Here is a 19280-nt window from a genome sequence, read left to right as displayed (position 1 = left end):
ACCTTAAGGTCAGCAGTTCGAAACTACCAGCTGTTCCCGCGGGAGAAAGATGAGGCTTTCTGCTCCGGTAAAGATTAACAGACTCGGAAACCCTGTACAGGGTCGCTATGAGTCTGAACCAACTCCACGGCACATAACAACAACAACAACACAGTATATGGAGTCCTGATATGACGCCATAGGATAAGTACTTGACTTGAAGGTCAGTGGTTCAAACTCAACAGTCACACCTCCGAAACCTTATACAGGATTGCTATGAGTTGGAACAGACTTGACCGCACTTGCCATCCAGCGTAAGCTTGGCGTACATTACCTAATTTAATCCTTATCTACCAGACAGTGGCAGTTACCATTTTACAGCTGGAAAACTGAAGTGGGGAGAAATTAAGTCACCCAGCAGGTTATGGGAACAGACCAGGTACCACCCCAGCCAGTCAGGTCCAGAGCCTGGTGTTCTTTAATCACTGCACAAAGACACATATTCATAAAAAGGTCAATATTAAGAAGGGGATGGGGACAGAGGTCTCACAGTACTTAGTAATTAAAAACAAGTGGTAAGATTTGGCTTAAGGAAGACATTCTATTCCTTTTTTAAATCGAGGCATATATATTAATGATTTTTTTTTAAGTTTTTATTGTAAATTGAGTGATAGTTTACATGAGAGAACACCGGTTTTACATTTATCCTACAGTATTTCATTTCGCTGCACTGATTATAATCCCCTCTGTGCATCACCATTCAATGGTATTTGCTTCTATTGAGGAATAGATTTAAGTGTCCAGTATGATGAGTTTTGACAAATGTGTCCAATCAGATCTAGGACCTTTCATTCACAGCAGAAAGTTCCCTCATGCCCCTTTCCAGTTAGCCATTTCCCATCAGAGTAACCACTTGTGCTGATTTCTATCACTGTAAGCTTTGCCTGTTCTTATGATTTGTATAAAGAGAATTGTATAGTATGTTAAAAAAAAAGAAAGAAAGAAAGAAAGAAAGGAAAAGAAATATAGCCAAATTCCTCCTTAAAAGTGATAATGGCAAAGTCTCTCATACTTTGGGTATGATATCACGAATAGGACATCATGCTTGGCAACGTGGAGGGTTAGCAAAAAAGCAGAAGACCTTCAATAAGTTGTACTGATACAGTGGCTGCAACAATGCACTATGACAGAGCAACAATTGTGATGATGGCACATGACCGGCAGTGTTTTATTCTGTTGTACATGGTTCACTTTGAGTCAGAACTGACTTGATGACACCTAACAACAGAAAGTCTATGCTACTTCACCAAGTGACTGACAACTGAAATTAAATTGCAGAAAGAATAGTTTCATTATCAAAGAAAATCAGGAAAAAAATACAGTAGGCTACAGGAGACAGTCTTTTTATTGCTTATTATTTTGAGTGAATAATTGAATTATCAAGCTATATAGAAAGCATAGCTTATCTAGGTGTTCAAGAATGACTAATCATCCCCAACAAGATATCCTTGCGTGTAATCAAGCATACTACAGTTATTCCTAAATTTTTTAAATTAGCATCAATTTGAAACAAAATCACAAATGAGCATTCATTATGTTAGTTTTTCTGGGTGATTCTTTTTGTCGTATTTCACAACTACAAAAATATAACACCAACTACAGTCCTTTCTACTCAGCTGGGGTCAATCATTTGTTGCAGTGGCCACACAGAACTCATACTATACTCACAGTTCTGAGTTGATTAAGGAAGTTAACAGGTTATAATTCGGGATCAGTAATGTTCAGGGCACAGTTATTCCAATCGGCTGCTGATAAATGCCCATAGGACACACTGCTCCACCATAGAACACTCAGTGCTAGCTTCATGGATCAGCATGCCTATCCCCCTCAATATAGTGTCTAGATGCATCTCACTCTACAAGCAAGCTTCCTGCCCCAAATCACTCAGCGTTACTCGCTGCTTGGCCTGGGAAGCCCACAGCTCTGTCTCCTGCTCTGGTTCTTGTTTATGCTGCTACTACTTCAGTGACACTCCTGCAGTGCCACAGCTTTATGTCCCTAGGTCGAAGGGTTCATTGCACAGGTATCTCGTAGTCCAAAGGATGCAATCCATCCACCCTTGACTCTTCCTCTTTGATGGTAGTTGGATTCCCCCTCCTACTTCTGAGATGACTCATTTTGAAGCCACATTAAAGTTCCAAGTTTTCACAATTACAATTAACTCTGGTAACATCCACAGCTGAATCTTGTCATACTGCCAGTGTCTTCTCCCACCTTCTCTTACTCAGAACCTTCAGAAAAAGAATTGTTTGATGTGGAAATTAAAAAGACTAAGGCTAGAAGAGACACTTTGAACAATTCACTACACCAAAACTACCTTATCGCTTTAAAAAATGGCATCTCCATAGTTAGATTTTTAAATGAATGTTCTTTTTTTAGTTTATGGTGCTTAGTTTATAATATTTAGTATGTATATTTTATTCTTGGAGTTCTGGAATGACTGTAGGATAAGCACTGGACTGCTAACTTCCAGGCCAGCAGTTCAAAGCCACCAGCAGCTCCTCAGAAACCTTATACTGGTTCGCTGTGAATCAGAACCAACTCTACAGCATTGAACTTTTCTTTTTTTTTAAAATCTTAAACAGCTTTGCAGTTATCACATGGGAAGTTTTATCCAGAAAACAGCCTTTTGAAGGTAAGTGTACTTGGACTTCCTTATTCTAGGTAACATGACGTTGATTGACCACATTGAAAACCATATAAAGCTCATCTTGTTTTATATCTTCCTACCATTTATTTTGTTAAAAACACAACATTAAACCATCAATTTATCAAATACTATTCCACTAAGTATTGGAATAGTATTTGATACTTAGTAGAATAGTATTTGATAAATTGGTGTCCTGGTATGGCGCTGTGGGTGCCAGACTGCAAAGCCATTTGAACTGCAAGGTTGGCAGTTCAAGCTCACCAGCTGCTCCTTGGAAACCCTACACAGAGTTGCTATGGGTCGGGATTGACTCGACGGCACTTAACAACAAGTATTGGACAGTGTACTGGATTATGGATCAGAAAAACATGGATTTTAATTGGTTTTCTAACAGGAATTACCTCTGTGGTCAAGCCACTCGATCTCTTGAGTCTTCAGGTTTTTTTTACTGTAAATTGAGACCTTAAAATTAGTATTGTCTATTTCAGCTATAAAACTATTTATATGAACATGTAATTTGTACTCCATGTATAGGACCAAAAAATGTAGACAGAAAAATGTGTCCTTTTAATACTTTGATAATATTATTTTTATTGTTGTTGCTTGAGATTTGTATAGGTCAGCTTGCTATTTAACAAACAACCCCAAAATCTCAGTGGCTTACAAAGTAAACATTTATTTCTCACTCACATTATCATACTAGTTGCTGTGGTCCTGACTCTGCTAGGTTTTATGTGGCTCTGCACTGCTTAAAATGGCCAAAGTAAATTAATAAGGTGAATAGATACATGCATCATAAGGGAAGTAAGCAAGTCATATGACAGCAGCTGGGATATATATATATATATATATTCCTCCTTTAGGAAGGGAGTTGCATAATACTACTAAAATGGTAAGATTCCTTCATTTTCATTCAGTTGACTTGGAATGCATTTAATATATTGATTCATAATATATTTCTAATGAATAAAATGTTTCTGTTTTGACAGAAGTCACCAATCCTTTACAGATTATGTATAGTGTGTCGCAGGGCCATCGTCCTGACATTAATGAAGAACATTTACCATTTGATATACCTCACCGAGAGCTTATGATCTCTATAATAGAAAGTGGATGGGCACAAAATCCAGATGAAAGACCATCTTTCTTAAGTGAGTGTACAGTTTTAATACTAAGCTTTTGAATTACAGAATCCGCTAATATACTATGAGCAGAATATGCCTTTTTGAGTCACACTTGTTCCATGATTAATGCCAAGTTTTGTTTTTCGTTCTTTTTACTCCTGTTATTCATTGTAGTTGTAAAATAAGAGGGTGTTCCCAGTACTCAGCCTAGAGTGGAGCTCACATTCTAGTGGCAACAGCAGAACATGAAAAAATAAATACAAGATACATATATTGGAAGTACTATGTGGAAATACACAAGGTAGTAGAGTAGTTGAGAGAGGTAAAGAGAGACCTTTCTTAGTTGCAAACACTTGAACTGAGATTGGAAACTTGAAGAGGAGCCAGCCATTCACATTTCAGACAAAGAAAGCAATGTGGGCAAAGGCCCTGAAGCTGGGGAAAGGAACGAGTTTGATATTTTCTAGGAACAAAGAGACAGTCTGTGCAGTAGCAATATGGTGAGCAAGGAAGAGAATAATATGAAATGAGGTTGAAAAGATAAGGAAGAGGCTGTTGACTGTTAGAAGTTTAGATAGTCCAAGTGCAATGAAAGCCATAAGGTGTTTTGCAAGCAAGTAACATGATCTAGGAGTCCTGGTGTGACACTGTGGTGTGGGTTAATGTGCTGTACTGCAAAGTTGGTTTGAACCGCAAGGTTAGCGGGTCAAACTCACCACCCACTCCTCAAAAACCCTATGCAGGGTCGCTCTGGGTCAGAACTGACTTAACGGCACTTAACAACAACAGCAACAAGATCTAATTTAGGTTTAAGAGAAATCACTCTTGCTGCTTTGTGAAAACTGATTAGAGGGGACAGAAGAAGCTAAAAACAACAGCTAGGGAACTCCTGCCGGAATAATTTAATTACGATGGTACTGGAGATTGAAAAAGTAGACAGAATTAAGATACAGTTCAGATGTAGAAAAACAGACTGTGGAAACAGATCTGTGCATGAAGGAAAGGGTGGCATCAGGATGAATCAAGTCTGAGGCTCAGATAGGTTAGCATGTTAATACCATCTACTGGGATGAAGAAAACAGAGGAGGAATATATTGAGAAGGGTAGAATGCGGAGCTTCACTTTGTAAAAAGGAAATGTGAGATGCCTGTGGAATATGCAAGTGTAGATTCCTGGTAAATAATTGATTGCATTTCAGCACGAACTCTGGAGTCCTATAGTCTGAGTTCAAATTTGGGCATATTTTCTATTTCTTCAATTTAACTATTGTTTTCGGGTACCATTAAATTATTTTTCTAATTCATAGCTACTTATTGTTTTGTCTTTAAGTGCCATCAAGTGAGTTCTGACTCATAGCGACCCTAGAAAAGGTTTCCAAGGAGTGACTGTTGAGTTTGAACCTATAGGACAAAGCAAAATGGCCATATAGGGGTTTTTAGTCTAATTTTTATGAGAGCAGATCACCAGGTGTTCGTGCCCATAGAAGCAGCTGGTTGGTTTGAATTGCTGAGCTTTTGGTTAGCAATCAAGTGCTTAACCTTCATGTTACCACAGTTCCCTCATCTATAAATAGGTCATTCGAATGGTATTTTATTACATTCCTACTGCAATTTGCTGATTTGTTGCTAAGTGGAGAGGCTAGGGCTCCAGATATAAAATTTAGAGTCACAGATCGTGTGTGAACTCCTGTCTTGGCCTCCACCACCTAGGGAGAGAATATAGATAAAAAGTAAATGGCCCAAATTCGAACTCTAAGGGATTCAAATAGTTAGAAACTGAATTGCTGTTGTTAAGTACTGTTGAGTAGGTTCCAACTCAGCGACCCTATATAAATCTTCATGGGAGCAGAAAGCCTCATCTTTTTCCCACGGAGCAGCTAGCGGGCTTGAACTTCAGACTTTGTGGTTCAAAGTTCAGTGCTTATCATATGAAGACACCACGCTCTTGGAAACTGAACGTTGCTGTTCTTAAGTGCCATAGAGTCTATTCCAACCCATAGTGGCCCTGTATAGGGTTTCCAAGGAGCAGCTGATGAGCTTGAACCTCTGACCTTGCAGTTCAAACTGACTTTGCAGTCCAGCACATTAACCTGCTGTACCACACCAGGACTCCAAGAAACTGACTAGAAGAAGAAAAATGAGCAAATGATGAATATTCACAGACAGTTCTAACACCATACTAGGACTCCATTTTAGTGGGTATGAAGTGGCTTTTATTTGTATTTCCCTAATGTCAAAAAGAACCAATAAATCCATTTTGGACGAAGTACAGCCAGAGTACTTATTGAAGGCCAAGATGGCCAAACTTCGTCTCTCATATTTTGGACATATTGTCAGGAGGGACCAGTCACTGGAGAAGGTTATCATGTTTGGTAAGATGGAGGGTCAGAGAAAAAGAGGAAGACCCCAACGAGATGGATTGGCCAAGTGGGAGCATCGATGGACTTAAGCGCGGCAACACTAGTGAGGTTGGCCCAGGATCGGACAGTGTTTCGTTCTACTGTGCATAAGGTCGCTATAGTTCGGTACTGACTCGATGGCACTTAACAAGAACAACGACGACTGATGTCCTGGTGTGGCACCATAGGATAAGCACTGGACTGCTAACCACAAGGTCAGTGGTTTAAACCCACCAGCTGCTCTTCAGAAACCCTGTACAGGTTTGATATGAGTCAGAAACAATGCAACAGCACTTAACAATGACTGATGATATCAAACATCTTCTCGTGTGCTTTTTAGCCATCTGTATATCTTCTTTGGGGAAATAACTATTTGCATCTTTTTAATTGGGTTAGTTGTCTTATTACTGATTTGCTAGAATTCTTTGTAAGCTATAGATACAAGTTCTGTAGCCAATACATGATTTGCAAATCTATTTTCCCAGTCTGTGGCTTGGGATAATTAAAAATAATAATTTTTTTTTTTTAATTTTAACATAGTATTTTGAAACAAAAAGTATTCTATTTTTATGAAGTCCAACTTACAACTTTTTTTTCTTTTCTGTATCATGCTTATAATATTCAATTTAAGAAATTATGGGCATGAAGATATTCTTCTGTGTTTACTTCTAAAAATGTTTTAGCTTTATATATATTTAGCCCTGATCCAATTTGAGTTTATTTTTATAACTGTGAGGAAAGGTCTTAATTCACCTGTTTGCATGTAGATATCCAATTTTCCTAGCTTCATCTGTTGCATACACTATCCTTCCCCCCACTGAATTATCTTGGCACCTTTGTCCAAAATCAATTGATCATAATTTTAAGGGTTTATTTTTGGACTCTCAATTCTGTTCCATTGATCTAGCTGTTATCCTTATGCCAGTATTAAAGGTTCTTACGACAGCTGAATGCTTGAGGAAGAATTGACTGGAAGCCTTATCAGTTCAGTGTTAGCATTTATATTTTCTGTTTAATGAGTATAAGCAGTCTAAACTGAAGTTGTATTTTTATTTCTTTATTTAGAATGCTTAATAGAATTTGAACCAATTCTGAGAACATTTGATGAGATAACTTTTCTTGAAGCTGTTATTCAACTAAAGAAAACTAAGGTAAATTGCCAAATGAAATGGAAATTAGAACTTTTAAGTATTACATTGCTTCCTGTCATAGTTATCTAGTCCTGCTATAGGAGAAATATCACAGTGGGTGGCTTTAATGAACAGAATTTTTCCCCCCACAATTAGGAGGCTAAAAGTTCAAATTCAGAGTGCCAGCTCAAGGGAAGGCCTTCTCTCTCTTAGCTCTTCTGTCTCTTTTCAACTTCTGTTTCTTGTTTTCTTGAAGCTCTCAAGTGGCATGGCATCTGTCATCCCCAGTCTTTACTTGCTTGCTCAATCTGTTCTTTTTAAATCTTGAATAAGATTGACTGAAGATTGTTAAATGGAAAACTAAAGTACTTTGTGGAGTCCTGGTGTGGCAGGCACTGTGGTAAAGCCGCTCCTTGGAAACCCTGTACAGGATCGCTATGAGTTGGAATCGACTCAACGGCACTTAACAACAACAGTAATGTCCTTTGTAAACCTTCACCCAAACTACAATAAAAGAAGAGAGACAGAAATTGACTTAAGATACACACACTCCACTAATGAAAGCAAACCTACTACTGTTGACTCTGTTCCGAATCATAGCACCGTGTTATATGGTTTCTGAGGAGCAGCTGGTGGTTTTGAACCACTAACCTTGCAGTTAGTAGTCCAGTGCTTATCCTGAAGCACCACACCAGAATTCTAACCATAGGTGTAGGGGTTAGGGTTTATAACACATATTTTGGGACACACAATTTAATCCATAACTACCTGTAGAGATTTTTAGTTTATTTTGTTTTTATATATATACTTTTCATAGATGCAGGCTACAGTTTGGGGAGGAGAGCTTAGCCGAGACTATGAATACTATCTTTTGCCACCAAAACCGTTTTCTATTTTATTCAAATGGCCAGCTTTAGATTTCACAGACCTTTGTAGAACGCTCATCTATCAAATTAAAGTTTAAAATGAGTAGTGAATATTGACTGTGTACAGTAAGGGCCCTGGATCTAGATTTTAAAATACACATTTATATCTATAAAGTTTAATACTTACCAATTAATAGGTGTCAGGCTTTTGCACTTCTGTTTATTGTACTTGTGTATTCTAAGATTTGTTCCCAAAATAAGCTTTAGAATTTCTATTACTAATTCAGGCCAAACTATGTATGCTTTTAGTTGTTTTTGTATTATTTCATTCTCACACTTCTAATGCATAGACAAAAGAAGCAATCGATACAAATTACCTAGGAGAGTTGTCTCATTTATTTGATTTTGTACTTGTAGGTCAGAACAATTGAAGGGATCTAAGGTCTTTATGAGTTTGAATCAGTGTGATGGGATTATGAAAGGATTTTTATTAATGTTATCTAAAGTTGTTTAAGAAGTAGTAATGGTCTATTAGGGATTAAGTAAGCACAGTTTATCATGTGCCAGGTGTCATTAAATTGCATTTGTTATATGATAATGAAAATCATCAGCTTAGCCAAACTTTTCATTTGTGAACAAGCAAAATGTACAGTTTTGTGTTTTTTTTGTTTTTTTACAAACCAAATCCATGGTCCTTGAGTTGATCTGGAATCATAATGACCACCAGATAGGGTAGAGTAGAACTTGCCCCATAGGGTTTCCAAGACTATACATTTTTAAGAACTGCCACATCTCTCTCCTGCAGAGGGGCTGGTAGATTCCAACCACCAACCGTTAGGTTAGTAGCCTCTGACTAAATGGTATTGCATGGCCCTTGCTATTTCCTGCATCTCTTTACATAACCTTTGGTTTAAAAAGGGAAGTACCTAAAGGAGACAGCTATCTTTAACCAAAGGAAAAGTGGATGCTGGCAACATTAACGCCTGCTTTTTAGAAGAAACTAAAGAGGAACCATGTTTTAGTTATTCTGATACTTCTTTATCAGCTTCCCCACTTCTGAGTATGTGTACTCTTTGATACATTTCAATTTCTCCACTTCTATATTAATAATATTTTAAATAATATTAATAATCTCCTTCCATCCTGCAACCTGTACTTGAGCATTTTTTTCTGTAAATGAAATAAATAGTAAGATTAAATAATATTAATAATATTTTTGCTTTATCCTTTTTCTCCTCACAACTTTCTTATTTTATTCTCTTTTGCCAAAGGTAGACAAAATAATCTGTTTTCTTCATTATGAAGTGGAAGAGAACCATTCAGTTCCTTTTTTATTCCCCAGAAACTTAAAACAGTAGAGTCTATTTAAGATGGCTAGTTTTTCAAAGAACTTGCGTTTTACATAATTTAAAGCTTGTATTTTCAAATACTTTAGTAAAGTGTCTTAAATACTTTAGTAATAGCATTCTGATCTTCAGTGTTTCAAGTCACCATATTTTCACTTAGAATTATTTTTTTGTTTTTGTTTTATTGTGAATTGAGTGAAAGTTTGCAGGGCAAAGTATCAGTTTTACACTCAATAAATCATATTTTGCTTCACTGCAATGATCACAGTCCCCTCTGTGTACCATGTTAACAATATTTACTTATTTTTTTTTTTTTACTTTTTGTGATATATACATATAAAACAGAAAATATATATTCATTAAATGTCCAAAGGGCACACTTTGCAAAACAGCCTCCTGCCCACAGGCACACACACAGCCCTTCTCAGTCCACGGGCCTAGAGTCCTGAGCTGCTCTATCTCTGTATGCCATCGCCTCTGCCACTGCCTCTGCTGTTGCCACTTTTCTGATTAGGACCCCATGCTCCATTCATGCTCTTCCCTCTTCCCATTTCAGGGTCCTCTGTTCCTGAAATGAAAGATGAACTATTCCCCCATTTAAGTACACATCTTCTACATTTACAGTTGTGACAATCACAGTTAGTCCTGATAAACAAGTACTCACTATTGAATCATAAAATCCTATCCCCATCCTCCCCCACCCCTTTCATTAGATCCATATGGAAAAGCGGAAAATTATTCAGTGGAGATTCTACCTTAGTCTCCTCATTCTAAAACTAAGCACAATCAACAAGCTTGTAAGCCAACCACATGGTGGTTTTTATCCACACGTTTTTGATAGCCAGTGTCTAAGTTGCCCGTCCCTATCAATCTGAGGAGGCAAGCTTGATACTTGATATGAAGTTTTTCCCTTGCAGTTGAAATTTTGAACAACTGCATTCATAAGCAAAGGTTCAGTTCATCAGATTACAGCAGTTTACATTTTCTTCCTGTATCATACTTTTTTATCTTCACCTGGTCGAGTTCTGGTCAGTAAGCCATCCAAGCTAGGTCATATGGGAGTTCTCGCCCACCTCCCCTCACTTCAGACCATCTGGCCACTTCACTCTCAACTATAGCCCCCAGTGACAAGGTCAGTGTCCCTGGGTTCAGGAGTTCACTTGTCTCCCTAAACTTCAGACCAACCAACTGTTCCTCTTCTCTTATCTTCTCAAGGTCAACAGGTGTATATGGAACGTGGCCAAACTCAGTCCATGTGTTCATTGCTGCATTTCCCCTACTTCCCCTCACAAGTAGACCAGGGAAGTCACCCAGAGCATACAAGACTACTCATGTGTTCCCTTTGAGTTTCAGTCTTAAAAGGGGTTTACCCTGACTTTACTTGCCTTGCCAAAGCAATCAGCTGGTTTGATATTCTAACAGCCAAACAGTCTGCTTATTTTCTATTGGTCTTTCTTTCAAGAAATATCTTCTATTCCTCTAACCATTCCAGATTGGTCTGCATGTTTTTTCAGTAGGAATGTCCCACCTCAGAAGGTTCTGAGTGGGGGTCAGGATTCCACATAAGGCCTCATGCTCCACAAAGGCTTAACAATAAGCCTACTTCCCTTGGCAAATTCTAATTTACCTTTTAGCTAATCCAATCAGTTCTAGGCTGAAAACAGGCTCATAAGCTTTCTGTAATCATAATCCCCAATATTCCGTTCTATCACACTTAAATGTCTGTTTTACAATAGAAGGCAAGGGAAACCAACATCCACAAGACAGTCAAGCACCTTTACATTAATTTCCTTTATTTACCCATTCAGACTATGTCTAGATCCCTGTATCACAGAACCCTGTTGTTCAAGGTTGCATATACATCACTATTTACCTCTATCTCATTTCCCATAAATACCTCCCTACAACTTCCCCTACCTTCCTTGTTCATCCACTCTCCTCCCCCTTCTTATATATTGCCCTCCCTGTCACCTGAGCTATTGTGTCTCTACCTCTAACCTGTGAATTACTGCTTCCTTCCCTCCACTCCTGGTAACCATCAAAGAATTTTTCTTTTAGTTTGGAAATCTTTTCTTAAGTTCTTACAATAATAGTCTCATGCAATATTTGTCCTTTTGTGACTAACCTCTCTCAGTATAATGTTCTAAAGGTTCATTCATGTTAAATGGTGTTTTGCAGCTTCATTGTTACTCTTCAAGGTAGCATAGTATTCCATTGTGTGTATATGCCAACATTTGTTTACATATTTTCCAGTGATGGCCACTTAGGCTGTCTCCATCTTTTTGCTATCGTGAATAGTGCTGCACTGAATATTGGTGTGCATGCATAGAATTGTTTTGTTTTGTTCTTTTTTCTTGATCTTTATTCAGGTCTATGAACCTGGTAGGATATCAACTTCGTTTCACAGTTGCAATAACAAGGGTATAGGGACATTAGTCAATTATATACATGCCACATCGCTAGCTAGTGACAGAGCCAAAAGTAGGATACAAATTTAACATTTTTCATAAAGCCATTTCTGAAAACAAAGATTGCCATTTAAGATTACTTATTTTAAGTTTCTTATATTTTTTTCAATTCTTTGAACCAACTTCTATACTTTATGTTTTCTTCAAATAACATTTTCTGCTTTGAATAGGACAAACTAAACCAAAACCAGATATTTTCTTAATATTACATTTCATTTTTTTCCAAAGGATTGTTGACAGTTTTTTAAAACCTTTATGACTAGTCAAGGATATTGTATTATTAAAGATATTTTAGTGGATTTTATAAGCATAGGAAAACGTTGCGTAATAAACCTGAAGACTAATTTTAGAGGTTCATGTAAAAATATAGTTAATAAATATTCACTGAAATGTTCTGTGTAAATACTATACTAAGTATATTATGCACAGAGATGAATCAAAGTTTCTTATCCACAATGGAATAGGAAGACATTGGAGGGATTGTTGACCCTCCCAGTTGTAAAAAGTAGTTGGTATTATGCTGACCTGGCTAGCAAATCACTCACCACTGATGGCAACCAATTTAAGCCTGACTTACAGGGACAGAGGCCTCACTGGTTTCAAAACAAATGTACAGTATTTAAATAAATCATCATTTTTATAAGAGCCACTTTTTATTGAATGCTTAGTAATCTTAGGACTTTTTTTAATTCTCACAATAATCCTGCAAAATAGGTATTATTACCTCCATTTATAGATAGTAAACTGAGATTGTCTTCTTCTTCAAGGTATTCTGAGATTTTATACCAGACCTTATGCATCGTCCCCATTGTTCCATTATGACATACTGCCTCCAGTTGTTTTCTATAAAATGAAAATACTAGTAATGCATACAAGCACAAATGCCTTACACTCAGTACATGCTCAATCATTATTGATAGGCAGACACACAAAGTGCAGTGTTTTAAAATACCATGTTGATAATAGACATGCTATATACATTATCTCAATTTACCCCTATAAACAGTCCTGCAAGTAGATATTTTTCTGTCTTTACATATGAAATCTAGAGACTCTGAGAGAACAATCATTTGTTTGAGGTAACCAATAATAAGAGGCAGAATTCAAGATTGTGTATCTTTAAAGTTTTTTCCCCTAGTCTACACTGTCTCTACCATAAGTAATGTATCCTCAATTGATTTAATTTTCTTTCCATTGATTTTATATAAATATAAAATATGATTAGGTAGAATGTATTTTACTTCTGTAATGTTCTAATCACCTCCAATTAATATACATTTATATATTCATTTTTGCTGCAGAGTAATGCAAGTACTGTTCTCCTATGTAACAAGAAGGAAATGGATTTCTCTCTGAACAGTCCTGTTAATCATAGTCCACAGGAGGTAAAAAAAAAAAAGTTGTGATAATGTTAAAATGAGAGAATATAATAATTCATTTACTGTAACCCCTTGTTGTTTAGTTGGGAAACTAAAGCCCTGGGAGGGTTTAGGATGTAAGTAGCCCCTGTCAGTCTCCAACTTGAAACCCATCTCTCCTGGTTTCCAGTTCATTGTTCATCCCATCCAATGAAGTCACTGCTGATTTTGATATTGATTTCTGTCATTCTATATAATCAGTGGTATTTTATGACTCTTTATCCAGTGTAACATAGCTTAGGCACTGCTGTCCTGTTCTTACATCTTACTACAGTTAGTAAAAGGAAACGGCCAGTTTTGTGACTGAGAGGAACTATTCCTTTAGTATCATTCATTTAGATTTATTTCATATTAGGCATTTCTTCAAACTCCATAAAATACGTTCACTTTACAGATTCAGAAAAATAATCAAAGCTAAATGATACATGGTTTTTGAGTCACCCTTACATGCATTCATTCATTTGACCTTCAGCCCATGTAGATATATTTTTAGATAGATATTACAAAGAACTTGAGAGCATTTAAATTTCTTGTCCAGTTAGTTGGTAATTCCATGACAGAGCCAAGAGTGAAGCCAGGTTCTCCAGAACTTTTCCTTGGTTTCCTACTCTTTTAGGTTGAAGGAAGCAAGCATTTCCTCTCAACCAGTAAGTAAGCAGTGTTGCAGATTTCAAATTCCTCATCCACTATTCTAGCCACTGAAGAGAAGCTCTGAGAACATGTAGAAAATATTGAAAAAATTCAGTTTATGTTTATTGATTATTTTATATGTATTTATAAATTTTGTAAGATATAATTTATAATAGTTTTGATTTTTGGTTTGTAGCAAACCAAAAGTGAGAACTCTGTATAAATTAAAGTTGAATAACTTTTTTATGGTTTTTTAAATTAACCTAAACCTTATTCTCCCCGTTCACTTTAGGAATCATGTGGATCCTCTCAACTCCATAAAAGTAGTGGCTCTCCTAGAACCTCAAGGTCCTTATCAACTCCTCAAGACAATCATTGTTTATCTGGTACGTAGATATTCAAGTCAGTACTGACTTGCACATTTTCTATTTCCTCCCTTTACATATCATATTGTTGGGAAGTAGTCATGGTTTGTATAGAGCATGTCTTTCATTTGCATGCATAACTCCTTCTCAGAAGGTAACAGGGTCTAAAGATAAGGCAACAGTGGTAGGATGTGCAACAGATATAAGAAGCATTAAAGCTATTGTGTCAAATACTGTAGAAAGGATTAAAAAAAATCTATAAGGAAGAGGGGAAATGTTTTTGAATAGCATAGTATAAAATGAGAAGTGATGCGTTGTGGGAGAACTATGAATGTAGAGCTACAATTGTACATAAGAAAAGTAACACTCTTTACAAAAGAAATTTCATAACCATTTGTCAGCTAGATAATCGCTCATCTTATACATTAAGAAGCTTCTGGATCACAGAGCTGGCAGACCCAAGACTTGAAGTTAGGTTGTCTGTTACAGATACTATGTCAACCTACTACAGCATGTTTTCATCATGAAGAAATTATTTCTGGCTTAAGGTTGGCCTTACAAAGGATCGACATTGCAGAAAAGGAGAACATTATAGAGGCAATAAATAAACAGTGGGCAATTTGGTTTAGCCGGTTAAAGGATTAATAAAAGAGGAAAATAAGGTTAGAAAAGTAGGTTGGAGAATTCATAGAAAATTCTAACACTTAACTAAGATATTTGGACTTTTTTTATGTGGGTGGGGAAAGACTGTTTGACATTTTTGAAGAGGGGTGTGATATAAGAATTTCCTGCTCTAAGAAGAGTCATCCTGGCTGAAATATGTAGGATATTGTGGTAAGAAAACAAGACATGAGGTGCAGAGACTATTACTGCAGTGCAAGGAAAGATTATGACAAAGATAATCCAGAGTTTATGAAAGCTGTAAAGTTTATCAGTACATCCTACAAAGCATGTCTCACTGGTCCTCATGAGGAGAAAGGGAAGCTCTGGAGGATGCACTCAAACTCTGTAATTTCTCACTTGTAGGAGGGACAAGAAAGAAAAAGGGTAAACTGAATGTTTACTAATGAGGCTTGGTGACTGGAAGAACATGGCTTCTGCTAATAAAAATTAAAATCAAAACAGATTTTAGGGTTAAAATGAATAACTTGTGATTTTTTAAATTATTATTTGAGGTGCTAACTGGGAGTATAGGTATGTTGTCCAGTGGAATGCTACAAAGACTGAAGTGCAGGAAAGATGGAAAATAAAGACGACTTGGATTTGGAAATTGAGATTATGATTGATGTTCTGAAGGTGAATAGGATTACCAAAGGAAACAAGTGTAGATAAACACGTGTCATATGTTACAGAGTTAGAGGAGACTTCTAAAATGCAGAAATAGGAAGAAGACATAAATGAAGACATCAAAGACTATGTGAATGAGTAAAATTTTGTGATTTACATGACAGTTTGCATAGAACAGACAAAAATAGAAAAAATTATTTCGTAGAAAGGTTTTTGTTAGAAAAATATTTATTTGCAAAAGTAGGTTTCTTAACAAACTTTAATAGCAGTGAAAAATTAAAGACATGGGGGTCTAGCCTCTGTATGACACATATTCTCTTATTTTAGTTACTAAGAATATCTAAAGAATATGATATTGTGTTTTATAGGAAAACCTCAAGATTATTCATTGCTATATCACCAGTCAGAAAATCATAGTTGGGAAAGTAACATTTCTGAGGCTAAGACTACATTCTGTGATCACAAGACCACCCCATGCTCATCAGTGATAACAAATCTACTTTCAATTGAGGAATATTCAGGTAAATATTTAGACACTTTGTAAGTGATGCCATTTACTCCCCACATATATTTCAAATTTATTAACATACAATAAGTTTTATTTGTCTTTATATCCTCAATTTGGTACTAAATATATTCTAAAGTAGGAAAGTACTTCCAAATCCTAAAAGATAAAAATACTGGCATATAATAAGAGGCCCAAAGGGTTTCCTGTGAACGTCTCACTGTGGAGGGAGTCCTAAGGACAGATGCTATTTAATCTGTTTATAAAGGCAAAGATTTTTGTTGTTTTGTTTTTTAATTAGCAAACATATAGGCATTCCTTGTATTTAAAAACAAAAGCCTGTAGCCAATAAAGTGAATTTTGCCCCATGATTTATAGCACATACTGCAAAAATTAATATGAACTAAAGGAGCTCTGGTAGCGTAGTGGTTATGAATCGGGCTGCAAACCACAAGGTCAGCAGTTCGAAACTACCAGCTGTTTCGTGGGAGAAAGATGAGGCATTCTGCTCCTGTAAAGATTTACAGCCTCGGAAACCCTGTACAGGGTCGCTATGGGTCGGAACCGACTCGAAGGCATTTAACAACAACAACAACAACAACATCCCTCCTACAGCACTCTACTTCTCAGCTGGGTTTGATGACTCATTGCAATGGCCACACAGAACTCAGGCATCATACTCACAGTTACGTTGTTTATTGGGGAAGTTAATAGGTTACAACTCAGGAATAGAAATAGTCTGAGCAGAGTTCTTCCAGACAGGACATCCTCTCGTTAGTCATACCCACAGGCAATCTTCTCTCTGCCTGGCCGTTTACAAAGCGCTTTTAGGACGCTGATAAATACCCATAGGGCACACCACCCCACCATAAGCCTCAGCCTGAAGGAACTCGGCTCTAGCTCCAGGAGTTAGCAAACCTAGCTCCCCCAATTAAGAACCTGGAGGAACTCTACAAGGAAGCCTCCTGCCCAAAGTCACTCAACTTTACTTGCTCTGTGGGGTAGGAAGCCCACTACTGTCTTATCCTCTGTTCTTGGTGCTGCGGCTCCTCTGCCACACATCTGGTATCTCAGCTTTCTGTCCCTGGGTTGAGGAAGTTCAATGCACAGGTGTTGGGGCCCAGAGGATTCACTACACACCTGACTCTTCTTTGGTAGTAGCAAGTTCCCCCTCCTGCTTCTGAGATGGTTGATTTTAAACCCATGCTAGAATTTCAAGTTTTCAAAATTACATCTACAGCTGCATCATATCATCCTATCAGTGTCTTCTCCATCAGGAAGAGTTGTTTGGTTGGAATTATAAGACTAAGGCTAGAAGAGACATATTAAATCATTGACTTCACATATACACAAAGACAGCACTTTCTCAAGGACAGTGAGGAGATAAGATAACCCAAATCTCTGATTATTTCTAGTGATCAGTATCATTCCCAAAAGTATTATTCTGTATCAACAAAATCATAGAAAAACTAGGTTTTATGTCATATTTCCTTTTCATGTAGTTTCCCTCATTGCTGTGTATCTTCCCTCACCTTTCTAACTGTCGTCCCTTGCTCGTCTACAGTGCGACTACAGCCAGGTGTAGCCCAACAGTGGATCCAGAGTAAAAGGGAAGACATTGTCAGCCAGATGACTGAAGCCTGCCTTAACCAATCACTGGATGCCCTTCTGTCAAGGGATTTGATTATGAAGGAGGACTATGAACTTATTAGTACCAAACCTACAAGGACCTCAAAAGTCAGACAATTACTAGACACCTCTGACATACAAGGAGAAGAATTTGCCAAAGTTATAGTACAAAAGCTGAAAGATAACAAGCAAATGGGTCTTCAACCTTACCCAGAAATACTTGGGGTTTTGAGATCATCAAATTCAAACTTATTTCAAAATAAAAGCCTGTAAATGATTGTTTTTCAAGAAGGAAATTCAATTTTTGTAAATGATTATTTTATATGTATCTCTGATAATATTGTTTTTATAAAATCCATGAATACTAAAAACTTCACTGAAGTTTGTTCTTCAGGTAAATATTAGTCTCCTTCCATGACACTGCAGTATTTTTTTTTTAAGAAAGTAGAAAGTGTTCATTGTGCTACATAGTGTTCAATTTTTTGTCTGTTTTGTTCATTGAAACTATTTTTTAAACTGTAATAATTGTATTCTTGTTGCACATAAAAAAGTGCCTTAAGGTATTATGTGTTTCTGATGGAAACCACCTGCACATTTGTTTTCTTTGTGGATTATTTATTGCTTTCAAAAATGCAATTTGGCTTCATGAAATAGCATCCTTTATTGAAATTAAAGATGGTACAGCACTCCTGCCTTACATCTTTATGTGAAAATCCTCACTAAAAGGCTATTCATTTTGTATCCAGATTATATTTTTAATTCAGTTTACTAAATTCTCTTCAAAAAATTATTTCAAAGGTAAAATAAGATAATTGGTATAAAAAGAAAAAAAAATATTTTAACAACAATTTTCTGCTGTCGTTTCTACACTTACTTCACTGACACAGGTGTAAACAGAATTAACATCCTAATATGTACCCTTGTGTGCTTTAAGTCCTGCTCGTTTTAAAAGTATATTCTTGTTAAAGAGAGAGTCTTTTCCTTTTATTATCATTGTACGCTTCATACGGCAAATTTGCTTTTGCACTTAGTAGTACATAATGCAGCCTTCTGTATCAGATCTGCATTTAATTCATTCTTTTGAAAACTGCTGTGCAATATTATCAGGGCTGCTTTTTTTAATTATTATTTTTGTAATTTGTTTATACCAAATTTAGCCCAAGCAAGAAAGATACAGCATAAGCTCTGTTTCTGGTTAATGGGATATATCACTAAATAAAAACCAACAAAGAATTGTTAAGTGCCGTTGAATCGGTTCTGACTCTTAGCAACCCTGTATAGGATTTCCAAGGAGCAACTAGAGAGTTTGAACCACCAACCTTGTGGTTCAAACAAACCTTACAGTCCAGTGCTTATCCTATAATGCCATAGCCAATACACCACACAGTGAAATACAGGATCAACTTGAAAGGCCAAATTTGAAGT

The 19280-nt window shown here is 36.7% G+C and overlaps 1 protein-coding gene across 1 annotated transcript in view; it reads left to right on the top strand.

Moving 5' to 3' along the window:
• The window catches only part of RIPK2 (receptor-interacting serine-threonine kinase 2), a 46909-nt gene extending 28781 nt beyond the window's left edge, over positions 1-18128 (top strand). The window contains exons 5-11 of the mRNA XM_006859232.1: positions 2625-2674; positions 3679-3840; positions 7277-7361; positions 13316-13406; positions 14362-14455; positions 16090-16242; positions 17791-18128. Coding sequence (XP_006859294.1) covers positions 2625-2674; positions 3679-3840; positions 7277-7361; positions 13316-13406; positions 14362-14455; positions 16090-16242; positions 17791-18128 — 973 coding nt within the window. The remainder of the gene's footprint in view (positions 1-2624; positions 2675-3678; positions 3841-7276; positions 7362-13315; positions 13407-14361; positions 14456-16089; positions 16243-17790) is intronic.
• The last annotated feature ends 1152 nt before the right edge of the window (positions 18129-19280 follow it).

The sequence above is a fragment of the Chrysochloris asiatica genome, unplaced genomic scaffold (genome assembly GCF_000296735.1).
Source record: "Chrysochloris asiatica unplaced genomic scaffold, ChrAsi1.0 scaffold00031, whole genome shotgun sequence".
Taxonomy (NCBI): Eukaryota; Metazoa; Chordata; class Mammalia; order Afrosoricida; family Chrysochloridae; genus Chrysochloris; species Chrysochloris asiatica.
The sequence above is the reverse complement of the archived record's forward strand: the minus strand, read 5'-3'. Positions and strand labels throughout refer to the sequence as shown.